The sequence below is a fragment of the Sinocyclocheilus rhinocerous genome, unplaced genomic scaffold (genome assembly GCF_001515625.1).
Source record: "Sinocyclocheilus rhinocerous isolate Xijiao unplaced genomic scaffold, SAMN03320098_v1.1 scaffold851, whole genome shotgun sequence".
Taxonomy (NCBI): domain Eukaryota; kingdom Metazoa; phylum Chordata; class Actinopteri; order Cypriniformes; family Cyprinidae; genus Sinocyclocheilus; species Sinocyclocheilus rhinocerous.
This window is the reverse complement of record NW_015624573.1, coordinates 1,530,548-1,555,525: the sequence shown is the minus strand read 5'-3', so window position 1 is coordinate 1,555,525 and position 24,978 is coordinate 1,530,548. Positions and strand designations below refer to the sequence as shown.

The window sequence follows — 24,978 nt, the reverse complement described above, 5'->3', positions numbered from 1 at the left end:
CCCAAACCCACACAGAATCCCACGCAGGTCAGCATGTACTGGGCTTTGTTGTCCCACTTGGGTCTGTCTCCAGCCTCTTCCACCTCCAGCCGTTCCAGCTCATCATGGCTCAGGATCCTGTCCTCCAGGCCTGGGTTCGGCAGCTTCAGCTTCATGATCTCCTGGGCTCCCTGCGGTGGGTATCTGTGGGGGAATCTCTGATGGTGTCGACAGCAGGGAGCTGTGGGAGATAAGGACCGTCTGAGTGGATGCAGGTAGTATATGTAGTGAACTTTGGCATCGTCCCACCAGGCCAGTGAGTCACGGAGTGTCTTGAAGATGGGGAAAATGTCCTGTCAGCTGAATGTGAAAAGAAGGGCTGTGACTGAGACTCTGTGCATGGCAATAATTAATGTCTTATCAGAGATTGAGAATCTGATTACATGTACATGTCTCTGCGTACCCATTCTTGTGGTTAATAACTAAAGATAATGATTTTTACGGCACTTTGGAGGTAAGTCAAAGATCCTTAACTGTCCCATCAGCACACAAAGAGTAGAAAAAAAGTCACTTGACAGATAATATATTTATTCAGTGCGCAGTATAATCAAGTTTTCATTGAGTCATTAAAAGCAGTTCACTTGATAAGGGATGATGTTTTTGTGACTATTTCCTGTGATTCATGTGTGAAAACTGATTATTTTATCAAAAAGCTTGCAATTTGTGATCATCAGCAACTTTCAAATCACGTTTTTTCTTATTCAGGTATATAGAAATGAAGGAGGGATGACAACTTCTGTTTCCTAAGTTTGTGGTGAGCTTGGTTAAAGAAAATAGAAATGGCAAAATGTTTTTACTGATTTGCATCAAGGTCTTTAGTGCAAAGATTTGTGCAAGTGCAAGGTTTTACTGCAAAGATAAAGAGTGAAGGACAAATAAAAAAAACGTAATAATAATAATAGACTCTAAGAAAAGTCTGTAAAATGGGGTCCAAAGTACTGTGTTAATACGAAGATTTTTCACAGATGTTTTACCTGTTTTTTTGCATTGTGTTGTATTTTAGGGTTAAGTGAAATGTCCGAAAACTTATGGCAGAAAATAACCATAAACTTTTGTTCTACAGACAGTGTAAATAATAATTAAATAATCTTAAAATTCCTTATTTTTTAAATCATTTTCTGGAAGTTTTGGAATTGCTGTGGTGACTTGATCTGATTATTTGATTGTTTTACACAGTTGAAGACATATAAAGTTTATAGAAAGTTTACTGAACCTTCTGCAAATCCGCTTAGAGCAAAGGTGTTATTTTTTTTAAGGAGCTTTTATCAAATATTTGCTAAAGACATTGTTTGAGTAAAGATTAAGCATTAGTGTAATGCAAATAATCAATTATCTGCTGTAGATAAGTTACCAATTAGATAAAATGGCAAGAAAAAAGACAGAAAGATTATGAAATTAACAATAACACAGCTACATATATGTATATATACTGTATACAGTGGGTACGGAAAGTATTCAGACCCCCTTAAATTTTTCACTCTTTGTTATTATTGCAGCCATTTGTTAAAATCATTTAAGTTAATTTTTTTTCCTCATTAATGTACACATAGCACCCCATATTGACAGAAAAACACAGATTTGTTGACATTTTTGCAGATTTATTAAAAAAGAAAAACTGAAATATCACATGGTCTTAAGTATTCAGACCCTTTGCTGTGACACTCATATATTTAACTCAGGTGCTGTCCATTTGTTCTGATCATCCTTGAGATGGTTCTACACCTTCATTTGAGTCCAGCTGTGTTTGATTATACTGATTGGACTTGATTAGGAAAGCCACACACCTGTCTATATAAGACCTTACAGCTCACAGTGCATGTCAGAGCAAATGAGAATCATGAGGTCAAAGGAATTGCCTGAAGAGCTCAGAGACAGAATTGTGGCAAGGCACAGATCTGGTCAAGGTTACAAAAAAATTTCTGCTGCACTTAAGGTTCCTAAGAGCACAGTGGCCTCCATAATCCTTAAATGGAAGACGTTTGGGATGACCAGAACCCTTCCTAGAGCTGGCCGTCTGGCCAAACTGAGCTATCGGGGGAGAAGAGCCTTGGTGAGAGAGGTAAAGAAGAACCCAAAGATCACTGTGGCTGAGCTCCAGAGATGCAGTCGGGGGATGGGAGAAAGTTGTAGAAAGTCAACCATCACTGCAGCCCTCCACCAGTCGGGGCTTTATGGCAGAGTGGCCCGACGGAAGCCTCTCCTCATTGCAAGACACATGAAAGCCCGCATGGAGTTTGCTAAAAAACATCTGAAGGACTCCAAGATGGTGAGAAATAAGATTCTCTGGTCTGATGAGACCAAGATAGAACTTTTTGGCCTTAATTCTAAGCGGTATGTGTGGAGAAAACCAGGCACCTGTCCAATACAGTCCCAACAGTGAAGCATGGTGGTGGCAGCATCATGCTGTGGGGGTGTTTTTCAGCTGCAGGGACAGGACGACTGGTTGCAATCGAGGGAAAGATGAATGGGCGAAAACCTTCTCCAGAGTGCTCAGGACCTCAGACTGGGCCGAAGGTTTACCTTCCAACAAGACAATGACCCTAAGCACACAGCTAAAATAACGAAGGAGTGGCTTCCCAACAACTCTGTGACTGTTCTTGAATGGCCCAGCCAGAGCCCTGACTTAAACCCAATTGAGCATCTCTGGAGTGACCTAAATATGGCTGTCCACCAACGTTTACCATCCAACCTGGCAGAACTGGAGAGGATCTGCAAGGAGGAATGGCAGAGGATTCCCAAATCCAGGTGTGAAAAACTTGTTGCATCTTTCCCAAAAAGACTCATGGCTGTATTAGATCAAAAGGGTGGTTCTACTAAATACTGAGCAAAGGGTCTGAATATTTAGGACCATGTGATATTTCAGTTTTTCTTTTTTAATAAATCTGCAAAAATGTCAACAATTCTGTGTTTTTCTGTCAGTATGGGGTGCTGTGTGTACATTAATGAGGAAAAAAAATTAACTTAAATGATTTTAGCAAATGGCTGCAATATAACAAAGAGTGAAAAATTTAAGGGGGTCTGAATACTTTCCGTACCCACTGTAGACCATGGAGTCAGTGACATTCAGGGACATCCACTTTTTTTTAAAGGAATTTCTTGAGGAAATGTTATGACCACAGTGGTCTCAAACAACCTAAATTGTCAAACTATATCCCAACAAATGTGCTCATAATAGTCTAATGTTGCTATGTTATTTTTTTGTTCGCAAACATTTCTTATTGAAAACAGCTGTGCTGCTTTAAATTTTTGAGGAAACTGTGTTACATTTTTTTCAGGATTCTTTGATGAATTGAAAGTAAAAAAAAAAAAAAAAGCATTTATTTGAAATAGAAATATATTTGACACATTATACGTGTCTTTACAGTCACTTTTGATCAATTTACCGCATCCTTGCTGAAGAAAAGTATACATTTTTACCCCAAACTTTTGAATGGTAGTGTATATACGCACATTTTTTGACACAGACGCCTTTTCTGACTGAGGTATTTGTCCTGCTGAATTTATTCCGCTCATTTTTTTTGAATGTATTCCTTATTCAGTGACTCTCGGTCAGTGTTGATTTGATTTTAGAAGGCTCATGTGGAATGGTTTCAATCTCTGTAATTTTTCTGCGCATGGCTGCTGTTATGATTCCAGACCATGTTATATATGAAGAGAAAAGGTCCGAGTGGAATGTGATTTCTCGGGTTAAATTCTTGGGCATGTGCAGGTGCAGTAGAGCGAATGCTTCTGTGTTGATTTCATGCCACAGCGGCCTGACAAGCATCTGAGTAACACACACACACACACACACACATTTACACACACCAGAAGAGTGGAGACTCAGCAGCAAGAACTTTCATAGATTGCCTTCATCATCATCTCCCTTTCTCTCTCCCTCTCTCACTGTCCCCCTCTCTCTCGCTCTCTCTCACTGTTTGCTCTCTGAGCTGGAAAATTGGCTCAAAGAGCTCTACTGCTGTGAACAAGGCCTGCTGCTCAGCTGGACCTCTTTGGGTTTATCTTTCAAGCTGCAAAAGAAAGTCCAGAGAAGAGAAGAAAAGAAAAGAATAGTTTTGACCAGTGACTGAAACCAATAACTAACAGAGACTCACTTACCACTGTTCTCTCTCTCTCTTTCTCGCTCTCATTTGCACCTCCCCAACTCACCAAGATGCCGTTTGTCTTTGTGAAATTGAATCTGTCATTGTTTCAGCGGCAGCTGTGGGATTTGCGATGTTTGTGTGTGCATGTGTGTGAATGCAGGTCTTAAGAAGGATCAATCACTCTGTGAAGATGTTAAAACCTTTGTGGCGGGTGGGAGAAAAACACTCGAAATGTCCCCCAGTGCTGAGGCAAACATACTGCCTCTCAACCAACTCTCCTTTATTTCTTCATCTTTTTGTTTTTGTTTAGTGTTACTGTGGCAAAGAGCTTAGCCCTTTCTCTCTATGGCTATCCATTACTGCTAAACCGGATAAACAAGTGTGAGGATTGTGCACTTCTCCTTATGGCACTTCTAGTCCGCGATTTTACATTCACAACGAAGCACAATGTTATTCAAGGCGTTTAAATGTGTGTATTATTAGCCCGAATAGTATCTGTAGCATTGCCTAGCATGGTATTAGCAAAGCATTAGCCTCGTGAGGTCACAAATTCTGGCCTGAGCTGCAAGCTGACCACTTTAAAAAGGCCTGATAAGGTGTTCAACCTAGCCCTAGCTAGTTTTTGACTAGCTTAGTGCTAGCGGGGTCAACATTGTCGGAGTATTAGCCAAAGCAGTTGGGGCGTTGGTCTTTTGCTAGCGTGGTCAGTGGGGTGTTGGTTCTGAGCCCAGGCCCAGCTGTGGACAGGCCCAGAATGGGGGCCTCTGTGGCTGGGGCAGGTGTGTCTCAGCGGGGCCTGGCTCTGTGGAGATCTGGCACTGTTCCGGATCTCCCCTCTGTGCTGTCAGCAACTCCTCTCCCGCCTTCTCACTAAACCCCTCTCACCCCCTGGGGTGCAGCGGGAGTCGGCCCAGGGGGGATTACAGCTAAAAAAAAGACAAAAAACTCATCCCCTGCTTTCACAGAAACCATCGGCAACCCGCTTAACTCAGTCTCCTATGCTGGCGCACACGCCACGGTTCTGTGCCAGCCCATCGCTCTCAGTCTCTCTCTCTCTCACCGCACCGTCTGCACCAGAAACACACATACTACAGGTAAACCCCAACTTCCTGCGTGCTGCCGTCTGATAGGATACTTTTTAAACTGTTTGTGTGCACATTTTGAGGTTAAATCTCCAAACAAATTTGCTCAACATGTGTGTTGGGCCTGTGATTTCTACTGTCTCAGGGATGGAGGTGCCCATGCTGAATATTTACTTTTGCAAAATGTTTGTAACTTTTGGTTTAGCTGTGGTTCTTCAAGACCGCTTGTTTCTTTCTCCGTTTCTGTTTTACCTTGCTAAGGGTTGTTACTTTTTGTATATATCATTTTGAAATATAATTTAGTCACCCAACTTTCTGAGAATTGTGGTGTAGAAGAGCACATGCTTTGACACATTGAGTTGTGGCGCTCAAAGTTTTTTAAATATTGATTATAATTATTTTAAGATGATTCATTCTCCATTTCACTAAAATGACATATTATGCATAACTTTTCTAATAATGTTTTAAAAAGTTTAGCACACACATTGAGATGTGGTTCTCAAAACCACATTTTGTTCCCTCTTTTCTATTGATCATTTCTTAGTCTCTTCCAGCTATAGTACTACACTATAAATAAAACTGCCCAAAATTTGAAAGTTAAATTTGTAATAAAATAAATATTTTACAGTTCAGAACAAGTACATGAACTAAAACATGAACTGATACAAGTATATTAACAAAATTTTATCTGTCTGTTGTGACAGATGAATAGGAAAAAAGTATGTAAACCCTTGGTTTTAGCAGAAATAACTTTCACCAAATATTTCCTGTAATTGTGAACTGGGCATGCACAATCAATTTATAATTAAACTGAACTGGTAGATGCAAGGGTTCACGTACTTTTTCTGGAAAAAAATAAATACTTCAATGATTCAATGAAATTCTTTTTTTCCTCCCTGTTTCTCTCTGTGTAGGTTTTGAGCTCTATCCGAACTGATGGAAACCCTATAGACTGCAGATTCAGTTTGACCCAACCCTACCATGTCCTGACCGTGGAGCTGCACCAAGAGGCCAAACACTCCACGTCTGAGCTGTACGAGGAGGCCCAGCCTCCTGAAGTCCAAACCTGTGTATATGAATGTGCTCGTGGATGTCTCCAACGTCTGTCCAGCTCTCCTCTACCCCTGACATCCAAACCTATAATCTGTTGTCGTGACCCGTTGGAGCGCTGGGTTCTCCTGGGGCTTCAGGATTGCTCTGTAGTTCTTTTTGACCCACAGACAGGCCACTCCCAGTGGGCCTCCTGCTCCATGGTGCCGGCGGTACTAGCATGGCATCCTTCAGGAGGTCTGCTGGTGGTGGGCGGAGGTCAAGGCGAACTCCAGTGCTTTGATATGGGACTCTCGCCTCTCCCTCTGCGGTTAGTGAGTGAAGAACCGACTCCTGGCTCTATAGGCCCCAGCCTGCAGCTCTCTCGTCACATAAAAACCTCTGAGGGGCTAAATGGGATGCATTGGGCCTACTGTCCGATATCCCATGGAAACGAGGGTCTGGAGGCACATGACTTACTGCTGCTTCGGTTTCATGGAGGGCCGCTTGCTGCACTGAGGCTAAGATTAGGTCAGTGGGACCTTTCTGTAGTTTACTTGATTGAAATCACAGTAGATCATTTGAAGTGTAGCGCTAAAGATTCTTGAACATTATTGTATTTATATAGCTAGAAGTCATAAAACACAGACACACAACAATCTTGAAGAGAGAATTTACACTTGAGACTTAAACTACCATTCAAAAGTTTGGGATCAGTAAGATTAAAAAATAACTTTATTCAGCAAAATTTTCAGTTTCAGTAAATTGAACAAAGATGACTGTAAATAAATGTATAATGTTGAAAAATAATTTTTTTCTATTTCAAATAAATACAGTTTTTAACTATTCATCAAAAAACTGTCAGCAGTATCCACACCAACGAGTATGTTTAATCCTGAATTTTTTTTTATCAAGGTTTCCAAAAAAATATGAAGCAGCACAACTGTTTTCAACATTGATAATAATAAGAAATGTTTCTTGAGCACCAAATCAGCATATTAGAATGATTTATGAAGGATCAAGACTGGAGTAATGGATGCTGAAAATTTTGCGTTGCCATCACAGGAATAAATTACATTTTACAAACAGAAAGCAGTTATTTAAAATAGCCCATTACCTGATTCCCCTCTTCTTCCCAGTTGCAAGGAAGCAGTATATAGATATCTAGTTTTCTTGCTACTAAGAGCCCGAAATAAAAGATTTGATGTCACAATCCTTGCACACTTTGGCAAATCCAGTGATTAGTCCTTCCAGAAGTAATAATTTTAGCAACCCTCTATCTTGTAAAGGACACGCATAAGGCCAGCCAATCAGATTAGAGCTTGTCCGATCGAGAGAGTGCGTGGTGGTGTTATTGTGTGTTATATACTTCAGATTGTGAGTGTGCCGTCTGAGATTGCGTTCATTGTAGAACTGTAGAAGCACACAGACATTTGAGGGAATGGCAGATGCAGGGGCCAAGTCTTCTGAGGTCACTCGATACCCACCCTTGGGCTGCCACCTCCAGGTGCATTCTGGGATGCATTTCTCTGATAAATCATTTACAGTGGCTTACGGTCCCTCAGGGCACCAGATAAAGTTTGACAATCAAAACCTGCCCATGCCTAGTGTTTAATTTTGACTTTGGAAGTGAATGTGACTCCCAGCGACTGGATGAAATGGAGAGCGTCAGCAAGAGAAAGCGTTTTCTACGAGAGAGAGAGGTAGAAAGCAAGGGAGGGTGGAAGGGAGAGACAGCAACAGCAGTTCCCTCTCCTCTGATCGCGTGCCAAGGTTTTGATGAAGAAAGCAAACGCACATCCTTTCCGACTGATAATTCGGAGCAGCTATTGAGCAGCGCTTGTTTGCCCGTTTGTCTATTTATTTGTTTGTGAACGTGTTCGTTGGGCTTGTCTTGCTCACGCGCCCATATTTATTGACTTATATCTCTAGAACTGCTACATGATGAAGTGAGTGAATCGGACGCACAGAGGATGAAAGAGTTGGCAGACCTCCAGTCTTTCCAAGGAAGCAGCTCTTTCTTTTTCTTTTGCTCACCCTCCCTTCGTTTTTTCCTCTCCTCCCTGAGTTATCTCATCTGGGCACACGCTCGGCACAGGAGAGCTGCTGTACGGAGTGGATACTGGGGGCAGCTGGCCGGCACACTCTGAGAAAGTGAAAAAAAAGGGAGTGAGGGGGAAACAAGATTAATTTAAAGGAGAGGAAATTGTACAGCATTGCCGTTTGGAGCCCTTTGGTTGCATCACATAAGACACCCTGTTTGTTTTGGTTGTGTCATTATGCCTATATATTTATAAAATATTTCAAATAAATAAATTAGTGGGGTCTTTTTATACCACTTACCACAATTAAGAACAAGAAAAACAACTTCAATTAAGAGTCCAAATGAGTATTTTGTTATCACAATCACTATCACAAATTCTCATAAATGAAGGTCACCTAACTGTCAAGGTTTTTCACTTCACAGAACAGTTAAATTTTTTACCTTATTTAAAAGACAGTAACAATTGAATTTTGTATTTTATTTCATATTTTTTAAGTAACAATTAAATGTTGTACTCCAATTAAATTTTGTTCTCCAATTAATTTTGTTCTCCAAAGTCAAAATTATTTTTATTTTTTAACACAATCAACAATTAATGTAATGAAATTTATGACTTCTTATTAATGGTCACCTAACTGTCCTTTAAAGCTTTTTTACTGGACAGAACAGTTAAATGTATTACTTTTTATGTTGCTTATTTATTTATTTTAAAAATGGTAACAATTAAATTTTGTCTGTATTTATTTAAAAATGTTCATATAAATGTGTAAAAAACATATGTGTAAACTAACTGTTAATCGGTGCACTTTTCATCCTCAGCCTTTTCTTTTTCAATTTGGTTTGTGTCTCTCTGCAGCTCTTCTGTGTCTGTGCTGACGTCTGTCATTTCTCTCCACACTGTTATTAGTCACATTAGTTGCTCTTCAGGGGTTTGTGGGAGGCGGCCTGTTAATTTCCCACATGCAGTTTTAATTGGACCCTACCTGACCTCCTTACCAAATTCACTTACAAAAAAATGGTGGCTGTCGTTTTATTTGCCGCAAAATGGCGCCTCCTTCTGATCCCAACATCCACAGGAGATGATTTCTGTCCAAGAGGGGAGTTAAAATTGGTTTAGCAACAGAAAGAGATAACAAACATGGGTCATTTACTTTACTTTGCTGTGTTATGGGCAGGTTCCTTCATGTTTAAGACTTCAGGAATCATGAATACAGAGGGTCCTGAAGGGTTGTTTTATTGATAGGCAACATATTTCTCTGTTTGTGTGGTGTTTGTCAATAATATTATGGTGCGTGTGGTTTTCGTGGCTGTGCTAATGGTCTCCTGTTGAGAAGTGAGCAAGGTTAAGCGTAGATGCGATTGAGTGTGCCGTTCAAAAGCAAATCCAGTATGGCTGGATTAAGCTCTGTTACATTATTAAAGCCACCTTTACGGGTGTCAACCGCCTCAGGTGATTACTGTTCATTGTGATCACCGACACTAACGTTCACAGAAAGTTAGCAAGAGAACAGACAGATGAGAGTTAGAAATAGAAAGATGTGTCTGAGAGAGAAAGAAAAATAACCGGAATTAAAGGAAAAGAGAGAGGGCAGCGGATACAGAAGAATGATTGTGTGAGTGTGAGTGTAAGTGTGAGTGTGTGTGTGTGTGTGTGTGTGTGTGTGTTTAGTGGTTAAATATATGAAATGCTCTTGACGCACTATGAAATCTGAAACTACTGTAAATTTAGCACTCACCTAAAGATATTAAGGATAATAGCTGATAAAGTAACAACAGTAACAAAAACTATGCAGGGCCTATAACAATACAGATTTTTTAAAGTATTGTAAATACCTGTTTTTAGAAAAATATTTTAAACTTGTCAGAAAAATAAGTATGAAATAATTGATTAATAAATATAAACTTTTTGTAATGAAAAATTATGTCGTAACTCTGTGAGAGCAGTATTGAAAACAGTATTTTTGTAATATATTACTGAATTGACTAGACAACATTATTTTGGTGCCATTTAAGTCACCACAATTTAACAACGTTCAAATCAACACATTATATAAATGTATAGTGTTAACACAGCACTACTTGTACTTGATAGTAGTATGTAAATACCTTGGTACATATATAATAGTTAATACCGTCTCGGTTACGTATGGTAACCCTCGTTCCCTGAAGGAGGGCGAGGCGGGGCACTGAGAACCAGCGCAAGCCACCCCGAGAAACCAATCGTCCAACCTTGAGGGTTCGGGACGCGGTGGAAGATCCCACTCGAGCCCGACTCTCTCGGCGGCCCCTAAGCGAGATCCCAATTCGTCGGTCATCCGACGTGACGTCGAGAGTGACCGACTGAAAGGGAACATTATATACACTACCATTCAAAAATTTGAGATCAGTCAATTGATATATTAGAATGATTTCCTAAAGATCATGTGACACTGAAGTCTCAATTAATGGCTGCTGAAAATTCTGCTTTGCCATCACAGGAATAAATTACATTTTAAAACATTTTCAAATAAAAAAACAGTTATTTGGAATTTATATAATATTCAACAGTAATATTGTTTTTATTGTATTTTTGATTTAATGAATGCAGCCTTGGCGAGAATAAGAGACTTTTTTTTCGAAAACGACAAACTTTTGAATGGTAATGTATGTCAAAGTATATCATCATGATGTAAAATTAGTGTTTATTGTCCTTCTCATCTCATTTGCCTTCAAAAATTGTATTTTATCATATAGTGGCATGATATCTGGCATCTAACACCCTACTCTCTATAGACAACTGTATTAGTATCAGCTGTTAAAAAATCCATATGAGTCGAGCCTTAATTTTTACATTTAGACCAGTTTGAAGAAAAGTTTGAAGACCCTTTTGTGGTTAAAATAGTGTGTGATTGTCTTTTAGGTAAATGCACACACACACACCTCTCAAGTGTGCTACAGGGAAAGAGCACAGACTGAAGATCGATCCAAATGTCAATGGCAATCTTACAGAGCGTCGCCTCTAAAGATCTCCCACCTCATATGATCCAGAGCTTCCACAACCTCTTTCTCGCTTTCTCCGTTCTGTGGAATTGTGAAAATTCCAAATATTATTTTTGTTTATAATATAAGTCGATTACGTCTAGTATTTGATGGAAATACTGTAACTTTTGGACTTTCCTGCAGTATTTGCTTCTTTTAAGTCTGCTTCAGTCATCATATATTTCATATGTGTCACTTCACAACCATTCAGTAACACCAATAACATGTATTTATTCTATGTGCAGGTGTGTTCAATGGCGCTCAGCTAGGCCCAGGTGATCTGGTACAGCACCGTTTGCGCTGTGAGGAGGTGGACGCAGCACTGGGAATTCTGGGTAATATGGACTGGGCCATGATGGGAGCAGAGTGTTACAGGTCACTCAGCTCCATCACAGATCACCTGCTGAGAAAACCACTGGACCAGCAAACTGAAGGTAAAGACTCCAGACCTGCAGGCTTTGATTTCTGAACAGAGACTAAACCTAAACTTAATTAGTGTCAGGGAAAGTGCAGCTTAGAATCAAAAAGGTCTTTACACTTCAAAATAACAGTATTTAAATCTTGTTATGTGCTCTGGTGCTGAGAGTGATAGCTAATAGGACCATGGACCACAATAAAACATATATGTATGGTTCAGAATTAAAGTAAAAGTAGTTTGACACTTTGTGGTTGTTAAAAGTTTGCGTTACATCATTAACATTCCTAGCTAATGTGTTGAACTAAAGGAAGTCACTGTTACCACCTTGAAGTTTGTTTTGAGAAATGCTCTAGTATAATTTGTTTGCAGATTTCACATTGTTTGATATTTTGTATCTAATGCAATGAGAACGGATTGGGGCCACTGCTTGTACATATTTGATCCTGTTGAGTATGATTGCAGGTCAGTTGGAAGCTGCGCTGGGGATGTTTTATGCCCCCTGCAGACCCCTCTCAAACACTGTCATACTGGAGTACAGAGATCCCATCAGCCGATACACCCGCCGATTCTTCCATCACTTGCTCAGGTACACACATAACACACACTCTACATACAGTACACACCACCTCCTGCATCTGATTGATTCCTCTTCAGTTGAAAACAATAATTAAATAAAAATCAGCAGTCAGTCAGGTGTTCAGAAATGGCTTTGCAATGCTTCTGACTTCTCTCTTCCAGACACCAGAGGTTTGAAAAAGCCTTCTTGCTGGCTGTAGATATCGGTGCGAGAGATCTGTTCATGGTGAGCACACACTTTCAGACATGCACATACAATGGCAACAAAACAATACAACAACAATCTCAATTTAGTTGATTTTTCAATAACTTGATAACACATTTGCATGTTGACAGTTCTGTGATGTCAGTTAATGGTCACATGAAATGCAGGTAAATACATTTTTTAATATTCTGTCTTTTTTAGTAAGTGTTTTTATTTTAAGTTTTATTTATTTGTTTTTGTCTTTTTATTTTAATTTTACATTATTATTTAATTATTAGATTTTTATCAACTCACAAAAATTCCGCTTTAGAAACCTCCAGGAGTTCACAAACCCTAGATTGGGGTTACCTTCAAAGTATGGGATCAGTAATATTTTATTTTAAAGAAATTTTATTCAGCAAGAACACATTAAATTAAGCTACAGTAAAGACATTTGTAATGTTACAAAAATTATATTTCAAATAAATGTTGAACTTTTTCTTCATCAAATAATCCTAAAACAAATGTATCAGGAATATTGAGCAGCAATAATGTTTTCAACATTGATAATAATAAGATTGGTACTTGAGCACCAAATCAACGTATCAGAATGATTTCTGGATCATGTAACACTGAAGACGTGAGTAATGGCAGCTGAAAATTCAGCTTTGCCATCTCATGAATACATTACTTTAAAAATATATATTAAAATAGAAAACTATTTCAAATATTTCAGATTTTTTTTTTTTTTACTGTTTTTGATCAAATAAATGCATCCTTGGTGAACATAAGAAACCTATTTCAAAAACATTATAAAACTCTTTCTGTCCCAAACTTTTGAATAGTAATGTACATTTTGTACATATGAAAATTTTCAAAAATGCAGACAGAAAGCATGTTTTAACTAATTTAATTAAGTCTTTAATCTAGCATAATCATAGCTTTTTATGTATTTGAAAATAAATTAATCTGTGATCATTAAAAAGATTCATTAATTTAATATTGTGACAAGGTATAAATTAAAAATTTGTTTTAAAATGACTAAAATGAACTTAAAAATGTGTTGCCATTGTCTGTGACAATAGTTTAGTTATGGGTGGGTTACACATTCAGAGACCTTTGAGTTGGCTCTGTTTTGGACTGAGAGGCTCTGGGCAGGTGCAGCTCGGGGTTTGAGGCCCCTGGCCATGTCACGTGCCCTCTCTCCTATACCATAACAAGAATCCCCGAGACTCCAGAGAGCAACAGTTGCTAAGAGAAAGAGGGAGGGGGGTGTGGAAGAAAAAGAGCGAGGGAGTCTGTCTTTCACAGCTCTCGTGGCCGGTTCACTATCTTTTCTCTCCCTCTCCTTTCTCACTCCTTTAAATGGTCTTGTGTGTGTGACCCCTTTTCTAGGCCTCCTCTCTCCATGCCCGAGTGACACCTTCCCTATTAGCGTTCACTCCGGCCGCTGTCTCTCTCTTTTTCTCTGTCCTTTTTTCATGCAGTTCCTCTCTCTCCCTCCTTCTTTCACGCCGATCGCACTCGTTCCAATTCATTCCCCACTAAGTGCTGCTGCTGAGGGCCCCAATTGAAAAGGTGGAGCTCGAGCCACACAAGCCTGAAAGGGCAGAGAAGAGAGGGAGGGAGGGAGAGAGAAGGGCAAAGGAAACCTGGATCTGTTATTCTTGGGACATGCACTGGGAAAACGCAAAAGAGAAAGGATGAGAGAGACGAAAGTGGCAAATTATGAATGGCCCATGAATATCAGTCCTTGTGAATCAACAAAGAGCAGAGAGAGAGCGAGCTAAAGGCAGAGAAACAGAGAAAGAGAAGGCAGTTGCGTTTCACCCTGCGGTTTTGGCTCTTGACTAATTAGCCACAGAAGTTAAATTAAACCACCCACAGGAGAGAGGGAGAGAAAGAAAGGCAGAGAACGAACGGGGGTCATTGCTCCATCTGATCTGTTCCCCTCCGTGTCACAAAGGTCAGCTGAAACAAAACGGACGGAGCCCCATGTAAGAGCACCCAGTATGAGCCGGGCTGGAGTCTCCATTGTCTCCGAACCAACAATGGAGCACCGAAAGAATTTCTCTTTCTTTTCTTTTGTAAGGAGCCTTTTGTGAAGTGAAGCACTTTGGTGTTGGAAGAAATTGGAGGGGTCGGAGTCACCCAAAGGGGTAGAGAAGAAGGGAGAGGGAGGGCAGGGTTGCCCCTCCACTCGTTCGCTGGAGTGTTTTGTATAATTGTAACATTCTATACTTGTAATTATCCTCTGATGTGAACCCTGATAGCGTCTGCGCTAATTCGTTTAGCCGTATTTCGCTGACTTTTCTCGTTCCTGTGCTTTTTTTTTTTTTGATCTGCCGATTAATTAATTAGATCATAATTGTGATCATATGCTTGCTTTGTTGGTTAATGGGGCATGTGTTTGCTGGAAACAGAGGGGGCCAGTGTTAATATCAACGATTAGACATGATGTGCGGCACAGAGCTGATATTGGCTGGTTTCTGTGTTGAGATGGATAATGAACTCTGTAAGACCCTCTCGTGTATCTGATAAACACCTTCCTCAAACACTCACGTGGATTACAGGTGTGATCCTCCAGAATTGTTTTCGCACGTGTGTGAGCGTAAATGCACAGTTGCGCATGTAATGGTTCTCTCTCTTGCTCTGCTCCACTGGTCCATGTTAATTTTAAACTCTTTTCTGACGTCGAGCGAATATCAAGCATCATCGCTGGACCAGCTGTTTATCCTGTCTCCATATGCCTCTCCAGTCAAAAATAACACTAAAAGGCAGTTTATCTGCGTTTGAGCTCTTAAAGCTCTTAAATAAATACGATTAGACCAGATCCGGTGTCCTGTGTAAGCTGTGGTGAATAAGAGGTATAATATCTGATTTATGTACAGAATTATTGTCATCCCTCTTAGACGTCTGGATTCAGTCGCTTTTTTCCGTCTGGCCCTCTGTTTCCTGGCCTTCCTCTTTTTTTCAATCTGTCTGTCTTTCTGGCTCAGAAAGCATTATGTTCTGCTAAGCTAAAATAGAGGTCTTCAGATGCAATGCTAATATCCAGTGTTTGGCACTCTTTCGTTTTCCTTCTCTATCTTTATTGTTGCATCTGATTTTTCCTCTTATGCATGTGGTTATAGAAATGTAGAGGTTCTTAAAATACACAGCCGCTCTTATGAACTGGTTCTTTTTAATGAGTCGCTCAAAAAGATTAATGAAACGGTCTCAAATTCCTATGGTAGTTTGAGATTTGAATCAGATTCACTGAATCGTTTAGAGTTGTTACTGAGTTTGCAGATGACTCAGTAAATCAGGAATACATTTTCAGTTGTGTCCAATTCAAACTGGACAGAGAATCATTACTTGTAATTAAATATACGTATGCACAACAGAGTTTTGTTGCAATAAGTGGTATTCTAAAAAACATGGCAAAAAATATTGATCATTGTTTAGCATAAAGAGCTGAGTTTGTAATTTTTAATTGATTGGAAGATTAAATTTGTTTTGGAATAAAACTGTGAGGTTTAATCCTAAACTCAGTATTTGATTTTTTTTAAAAGAGGTAAAATATTATACCATCATAATTGAGTGATTCTGTATTTTCTCAAGTAAAAAGGCATTTGGCTCCTAAATGTTAATTTAGACTTTTTAATGTCTGGTCGCCTGTGATTGTTTTGTTTAAAAAGAAGAATCATTGTTTGAATCGTGAGGTTATTGTCTCTCGTCCCTGAGCCTGTGAAGAGCTAAATCAAGTCCTGTTTGATGTTTGTAAGTCACTCTTATCCCCCTCCCCTCATTTGATCAGACTTTGCAGAGGCTGGTTGACAATACAGGCATTAGTGCTCTGCAGGTCTGACTGTGCTGCATTCACCCTCCCTGCATCTCGCTGCAGCTCTGACTGATGTCCCCGAAGCGGAAGGATGGGTTTAGTGTTTAAACGCACAGAAAGAGAGAGGATCTTATTAGTTCGGAGACAGCACTGAGCTCCTCGCCCAACTTTCACTTTAATTTACCCATGAATGGGCCCCTTCAAGATGGTCAAATGTAGCCTGTCAATTGCATTATTATACGTTCTTCCACCGTGTCTGAACATCTGAGGATCTTCTCGACTGATACATAAGGATATTCGGTTCACTGAGAACGTTTTGTACCACATGGTACAATATGCATACTACATCAGATTTGTTTCACATAGCTCTGGGTCTTAAATTTGATTGGATGAGTGATGATTGAATAAGTGAAATGAATGGTATACATGACAATCTGACCAAATATGAATTATCTTAAGCAGACAAGCTTTCAAGTGTACCAAAATTATTTTACTTATTTTATTTTACTTTATTATTTTATTTTATTTTATTTTTTCAAAGACTTATCACACTCCTGGTAACTGATTGATGAGCTATTACTAGGCAGTATTAGTTTGGTTTTTAATTATTGCAATTATTTGCCAACATATTTTAACATATTTTCTGTTGCTTCATTTTGTGAAAGCAATAAGCCTTTCTATAGTGAATTTACCACTGTGTTGGTAGGCCTCTCTCTGTAGTTTATTCTGGAATTAACTACTTGTTAAAACTATTTTTATTTTATTTTTTAAAAGACTTTTACTTTAATACCCCAAAGGTTTCTGTCAGTAAAGCACATCTAGTGTTTTATCTCTGTTGTACGTCTCAATCCGGCATCCATTTTGGTGGGACTAATGGTGTGACATTTAAAAACATGTTTGCGGGTTAATGGAGGTCTCCTGACTGCATGAGGCTCTATAATAGATATATTATAGTCTATTCTCTGGGATGAGAGGGCTCATATTTAAGAGAGAGAAAGCAAGAGTGAGTGTGTGGATGTGTGTGCGTCACACACCCACCTGCTCGTAATGACAATAGTTTAAACTCTATTCCGACATGAAGAGCATCACTCCTGCTTTTGAAAAGATGACACATGCCTTTCCCCACATCTTTGTGCTTTTTGAAACCAGTATGATTGCATCCGGTCAGAGTTCAGGGAGAAAGAGAAAAGGAGGGAGGACAACATAAAGGTGACTGAACAAATGAGCAAGACTGATTTTTGAAAGTTTGAAAATACTTTTATCTGTATTTTTCCCCCTCTGAAACTTCAAACAGGTTATTTTATGTATTCTCTCTCTCTCTTTTTCTCCTGCAGCCTCTCTTCGTTTCTTCTCTCTCTTTGAGCAGAGCGCAAAAATGAAAAAGGGAAAAAACTGAAGTATTGTCATGTGAGCTGAGATTAATTTTAGATTGCTCTGCTGTTCTGCTTTACCTTCAAAGGACCTCCATTACGTGGCAGCAGATAAGGGTGAGGTGGTGTTAGCCTCTGTAGCCAAGAAGAAGGCTAATGAAATAGACGCAGAGGCACAAACATCGGCACCAGGTGAGAGAATTATTCACATAATGTTAGTTACAAAAAAAATGCTCCAAAATCTCCTATTGATGTGTAATGATTAGTGTTTACAAGTGCAAAATGATCACTCATAAACTCTCATTATCTGTGTGTTTTCATTTACTCTGTTAGAAAAATTAAAATAAATGCTGCAGGGTAAAATCACCTTGGTCACCAGATGGAATTGCAACAGTATTGACTGTTTTCAAACAGGTTTTCCTGACCACATCCCCTTCGTCTCCCATTGTATAGACAAACATATTAAGCTATGATAGGTACAATTATTTTGACACAGAAAAATGGCTTATTTCAGAAATTGTCCATTTTTTCCATCTCCAGTCGTTGCATGTGGCGTGTCGCAGCAGAATTTACTCTAGCTCTGAAAAGCACATACACTGTTCATTTCATTCAGTCTTTCATGATATGACGTAAGGCACATGTGACTCTGGTGATGGCACCACTGGGAAATTTAAAAAAGTCATTAGGTTTCTCATTTTTAATCTCTTATGTAATTATATTTGACTATTTGAAGTTTTTTTTTTGGAGCGCTCTGTGCAGATATAGAGAGAGTTTGATTCATTCACGTTGTTAATTGGCTGAATAGGACGGGTTTAAAGTCCATTGACCTCAGCTCTGATATTCTGTTTCCTGCTGACCTGATGAGGACGTCCCACGTGCTGTTCAACATACATTTCCTCGGCCAGCAGGATGGGCATTCGTTCAAATGAAAGAGAGCAGTAGAAAGAAAGGAAAAGTAAGAGGGGGATGAGGGACGAACAGAAGTGGTTTGGCTAACAGGTGTACAGATGAGACAAGGGAGGTGTTTAGCTTCTAATAAGGGGGTGAAAACTTGAGGGTATGTGTGTGGGTGTGGGTGTGGGTGTGTGTGTGTGTTTCCCACCCTGTCTGCCCATAAGCCTCTTAATTATGTCCTTGATGATTTCCCTGCTCTCTCACCCCGAGCAGACCTTAGCCTTGGAAGGAAGTGCTTAAGAGTGTGAATGTGAAAGGAACAGATGGGCAAAATAGTCTGTTTGGGGGCATTCTACCGCTGTTAATAGTTAAAATGTTGCAATTATAAGTCATTGCCTGAGATTTTTTTTATAGTGCAAGATACCCCTTTTCTCTCTTTTTCTTTTCTGTCAGCTCTGTGTACGTTTTCGGGTCAATAGCTTCTTTGAGGTGCTGATATTGTGTGTTTGTGTGCAGGGATTATTGTGGAATAGAGGAATATTTAGAGGAAATTCTGTAGGGCAGTGTGGGGTATCATAAATAGGGAATGAGCGCGGTAGGATTCGGCATTGTGCTGTGCATTAAAAAGACACGGTGTCTTGTTTACATTTGGCCAGCCTGAAGCGAATGTCTCACACTGTCAGCCAACCATGACTCTAAAGGATACACACACCCCAGAAATTCAAAAGTGACTTAATATTCACACATTATATGGCCATTCTCATAAATAAAACAAAGCTCAAAGTGTAAAACAGCTTTAATGGTATTGATCTGCTGTAGCTGCTTCTGGATTAAAACAGCTCTATCATTCCAAAGGTCTGGGAGCACGAGTAAATTAAATTCATATAATTGCAGAATTTTTATGGTGTCATTTTCTTAAAACTATTTATACTCAATGAATGAATTAAATGAACAGCCCTAATCATTTAAATTTTTGAAAAGTATCCCCCCCCCTCCATTTTTCTGGATCTCCCTGCATAGACGCTATGTAGTCTCTCTCTCTGTCTGTCTGTCTGTCTCTTTTTCCATCCTTCCACCGTTGCTTTGTTGTCACAGAAGAGGATCAGTGTTCACTGTCTTATTGAGGAGTGTGTTGATTTGGTGAGAGAGTCAATTGTAAAGGAGGACTCTGAGAAGAGCATATGAGAGGGATCATCTTATAGCTCACGAGACGCAGACGCACACACTGCTGTGCTGTAGGGTGTTCCCTGAGATCAAGTCTCACTTATGGTCTCTTGTTATGTGTAACCTTCACTGTCTCTGTCTGGGAGAGTCGTGTATAAGACACCCATGTATTACACAATATGTCATGTTCTGTCTCTCGCTCTCTCTCTCTGCGTCATACAGAAGAGCTTCTACATTTCAAAGATTCTACATGTTCCCTCGGGCATGGAATTGTTGTCCATGTAGTCCCTTAAACCAATATAATGAATGTCATCAAGTTAATTACATGATACACTGATGAAATAATTAATTGCAAATAATTTTATGTAAGCGAAAATTGGATTTTCAAGTAAATTTTGCATAAGCCTCTCACATGCCTACAACCAGTGTGCACTATTTTAATGGAGAGTCGTGTATAAGACACCCATGTATTACACAATATGTCATGTTCTGTCTCTCGCTCTCTCTCTCTGCGTCATACAGAAGAGCTTCTACATTTCAAAGATTCTACATGTTCCCTCGGGCATGGTGGGATTTTGTGTGTGATTTTCAGATGAGTGTCAGTCAGCGTACGAAGGGCAGAGTGGAGTCAAACTACCATCAACCATCAGCGAGAGGCATGTTCACGACCCCAAACACTGGAGCACCGCATCAAGGTGTGTGTGTTTTTTAAATTCATTATTCATATGGTCACACTTTATTTTAAGGTCCAATTCTTGCCATTAACAAACAATTAACTACGACTTTTGCCTGAATATACTCCTAATTTACTGCTTATTTAATAAGGTAGTTGTTAAGTTTATGTATTGGGTAGGATTAAGGATGCAGAAAATGGTCATGCAGAATATGTGCTTTATAAGTACCAATAAACAGTCAATATGTTAATATTATTTCTAATAAGCAACTAGTTAATACTGAGAAATGGTCCCTATACTAAAGTGTTACCGATAAAATTGTTAGCTGATACATTAAAAATGCCAAAAACTGGTCTGTCTTGCAGCATGGATAGTTCACCCAAAAATGAAAATTTAGTAATTATTTACCTTCATATCTTTCCCAACCATATGCTGTTATTTTTTCTGTGGAACACATAAGTAGATGTTTTTGGAGAATCTTCATGCATCTTGATAAAAGTGATAGTTCCCATCCTTGATTGTGATTGGCTGAGCCGTGTTCAAGGCAATTGTAAAATACTCTATAAACACACACCTGTGATCTCATTTCATCAGTATTACTGCTCCTTTGTGTCCGTGTTGGTGTCTATGTGTTTGGCAGCCATTTTTCTGGACATTACTTGTTATCAATTATTAGTAAACCATGGCTTCTTGAGGCTTATTGCTTTATTATACAATGACAGTTCATTTCGATGTCAAACTCCTAAGCATAAAGTCTCCATAAAAGTATTCCATACAACTCGCATGCTATGTGGTAAGAGCTGATAGCTTTGTGAAATTTAAGTCATTATTTGTTAATAATCTTAAGAACTGCTTTGACTGGAGCCTTGACTCTGTGAGCTGAACTGGAGAACCGTTTGAGAACGAATTGCTCAGTTTGATGAACAAGTTCATTGAAAAGAACTTTCTGAAAAGAATGATTTTGTCAGATATTGAACTGATCCATTTGTCAAGGTCAATCATTCAGTGATTAACAATATAAATTTGGGTCTGTTCCTCACACAAGATTATCATATGGCTTCAGAAGACTTGGAATATAGTGTGTACGTTTTGTGCTCTAATATTATGGTACTTTTTTGGCCCTTTTGGAGATTGACAGATGTAGTAACTTCTATCATTATATGGAAAATAACTATGAAAAGATTCTTAGAAGCATACAGTTTGAGGGATGTAAATAATGACTAAATTTTAATTCTTGGGTGAACTATACATTTAAACTCATGTCAAACATATATTTTGAGCAAACACCCATACTCACTCTTCTAGTATGTGTAGTTCAAGTTTGGCCTGGAGCATCACAAGTAGTGTGTAGAGTGAATGTGTGAGTGTGTGTGTTACATGAGGGTTGTCCTATTGTCTTATCCTCTCTCTCTGCTTCCATTGCTGTTGATGGAGGGACCATTGACTGTGCTGACTCTCTTTCTTTCTGTCCCACTTAAGCTCCCTCGATCTCCTTCAAATCCTGCCTCTCCCATCAGCCAGTTCCGAGTGGACAGCCAAAAGAGGATGGGGTGGGATTAACGGGTTTTTAAAACATAAAATAAGGAGTTTTGGGTAATTTGGCAGCTGGAATCCCAGTTTTCAGGCCTGTATTGCTACTCGACCGCATACAAGACATCAGAGGGAGATACTCCCACCCAGATAAATAGCAGTCGAGAGAGAGCGGAAAGCCTCTTCTCATTTTTCCTTTTTGTATTTGTTTTTTGGATATTTTTTAAAATTCTATTTAACCAGACTAATCTGGTCTCCGATGAAGTTTTATTGTTTCTTATGCCGAGCCAATAAGGCTTAGAGACACTGATTCAAGCTTCATGCCTATGTGCTGGCAAAGAAAAAAAAGATCGGGAGAGTGAGCGAGAGGAGGAGTACAATGACTTGGTAGCATCACCGTCGGTTGTACTAAATCCAGCCCTGCGCAGGGAGAGAGGCAAAGATGCGGATATCTGGAAAACATCCCGACACACATCTGTTGACGTATCATTTCATTCTCTCACACACACACACTCGGCGCACTCAGAAAGACGCGCTCCAGCTCTTGGACTCGTGACACTTTTTGCATCTGAGTGCATCTGTACATGTGTAGCGATGTGTATGTGTTTGTTCGCTTGTTTGTATGGTGTGGGCTGCGCCCCGTAGGCCTCTTTTTCTCCTCCTCCCTCGATTCCTTGTAAGCACCATGCATCACTAAAGGAAATAGAAAAAGCACAGAAATTGGACCCAGTCTCCATCGCCAGTTGCCGCAGAAAACCCAAATCGCACAGCCCACAATACGACTGATAACATTCACACGGTCTTACACGCTTGCTGGATTTGACAGCACGCCGTACGGTGGCAGCGTGTTTTTTTGTAATACCCATGAATCCCTGGGAAAGGCCTGACTCCCACACGTAGCTTCTCCCTGTTAAGGGTCGGACCTGATGTGTGTGTGTGTGTGAAAGAGATCCAGATCCGTCTGCTGTGAATGCTAGTACACATTGATATTAGTGTGAACAGGATAGTAATGCTGGATCCTGTGATGCATTCATCTTTCTGAATGCAGACGACCAGAATATTTCCATACAGCATGGACAGTTAGCAGTGCACATGTAAAACTGCTCTTGAGTCTGACCGTACGGGGTTAGAGAGATTTCTTTAGTCAGTCATATATGAAAAACATGATTCCAGTCTCTTTTGTCTGCATTAGGGCCGGAGAAACGTCAACCTCCGAGGCTACGGACGAGTTCTCGAACGCCCTGACAAGTCATCGCACCTGGCCTTGGAAACACACAGGTGTGTTCTTTTGAATACAGTTCTCAAAGTAGATATAAAAGTAACAGGGTTGAATGACTACATTGTTCTCAGTATTCGGATCAAGGCGTACAGCTTGTTTTTCATGTTGAGCTTTATGGTTATAATTTATATTGACTGTGTGTTTTACACAGAGCTCTACTGCCGTAGATAATTCCCTCATTAATGCCCCGAGAGTGATATCTTCCCTTCTGTTTTGCACTCTCAAAAATAGGTTCAAGTTGACTGCCTTTTTTTCTGCTTGTATTGTACTTAGCTAATCATCCTAAAACATGAATGTTTTATTCTTTTCTGTCCACAGAATAATTTAACTTTTTCCCATACATATTTATTGGACAGTACAGACTGTAGGCTATTACAGACATTTACATCAGAATTTTAATACATGCATAATCCTGAATGCTAATGGCACACTCATAATTTACCATGGAGAAACCCTCCTCCAGTTGAGCTGCAGAGGATGCTTGAACTCAACACTTCCACCCACTCGTACATACAGTACATTTACGGCAGATTACTGAGTGATTGGTGCTCATCTGATCACCTGATTCAGGTGCGGTTGCAGAAAGGTGGCGCTGTGACATGCAAGCAGATGGGTTGAAGTAGAGCTTAAAACTTTTTAGGACACTTTTATGTGATTTTTAATGCTTTTCTCTCTTTAGAAATCAACCTTGTTGACCGGAACACCCAGGTAATGATTTACATTTCTATAATAATATGGCGTATTTCTTACTGTATTGTTCACTTTTTGTATGAGCAACATTTACTGTCCTGTAATTGATGCATGTAGACAAATCAGTTCTGCCAGGTGTTATATCTAAAATTGAGCAGAATATTTCTATTATTATATATGAATATTTTTTTAGTCATAATTTCACTTCTAAAATATTTTATTATTGTATTACATTTTTAATTAAATGTATAATATCTATTACTGCAGTTTTCGCTGATAGTTGTAATAATGATATTCATATTTTGTGACTCATAGGTGCCTGAGGAGGGGAAACTGAAAGTTATTCATTTTGGTTTAGTGTAAATAGACATTTATTTGTACAATGAATAGTACTTTTTTACTATAGAATAAAAGTTTTTTTTTACTAAAAGAACCAGTGTAACAGATTAAATGTGCTTGAACTATAAAAACTACTTTTAAATAAAACATATTTTTGCAATTCTTTTGATTCTCTTTTGATTACTTTTTAGCTTGATGCACAGTGTTTGTTAAAGAATTTCATGTCACATAATTTGTCACACTCTATCTTGGAAAAGGGGTCGTAAAATCCTGTTTATGGCCAGTACTGCACAGTCTTGTTGAGTAAAAAAAAATGTTCTAACCTACTTTTCCACGGCTCTTTCGGTTACATATATTGCCTAACCATTCCAGCTCGTGCCAGTCACTATCACACTATCAGAATGGATGTTTGAGAGTCTGTGCAAACAGCTTTTTTTTTATTTTAGTAACACTTCACTTTCTTTGAGAATGGTGGCACAGAGGCCACACTACTATCCCTGTCCTTGATCACAGGATCAGTGGTGCGGCTTGTGGGCTGGGTTTAATTCGCCACCTGTTTGGTGTATGAGATTACAAGCAGAAGAAATGCAGAGGGATACGCAGCGCGTGTCTCTAAAGAGGAGGCTGCCGTTTTCCCCCCACAGTCTTCATACACAGCGGCCGTGTCAGAACTGTCGCCGGCCTGCTCTCCGAACTTAATCTGACAGCACCCAGCCATCCATAATCCCTCACTGTATCGT

General features: G+C 39.4%; 1 protein-coding gene across 3 annotated transcripts in view; it reads left to right on the top strand.

The window, feature by feature from the left end:
• wdpcp (WD repeat containing planar cell polarity effector) overlaps positions 1 to 24,327 on the top strand; it is a 64,700-nt gene extending 40,373 nt beyond the window's left edge. For all 3 annotated transcript variants that reach the window (XM_016558440.1, XM_016558450.1, XM_016558456.1), the window contains 9 exons: positions 6,121 to 6,766; positions 11,543 to 11,731; positions 12,178 to 12,301; positions 12,454 to 12,517; positions 17,758 to 17,860; positions 20,319 to 20,421; positions 23,123 to 23,208; positions 23,889 to 23,917; positions 24,215 to 24,327. In XM_016558440.1, the coding sequence (XP_016413926.1) occupies positions 6,121 to 6,766; positions 11,543 to 11,731; positions 12,178 to 12,301; positions 12,454 to 12,517; positions 17,758 to 17,860; positions 20,319 to 20,421; positions 23,123 to 23,208; positions 23,889 to 23,917; positions 24,215 to 24,262 (1,392 nt within the window). In that variant the 3' untranslated portion in view covers positions 24,263 to 24,327. The remainder of the gene's footprint in view (positions 1 to 6,120; positions 6,767 to 11,542; positions 11,732 to 12,177; positions 12,302 to 12,453; positions 12,518 to 17,757; positions 17,861 to 20,318; positions 20,422 to 23,122; positions 23,209 to 23,888; positions 23,918 to 24,214) is intronic.
• The last annotated feature ends 651 nt before the right edge of the window (positions 24,328 to 24,978 follow it).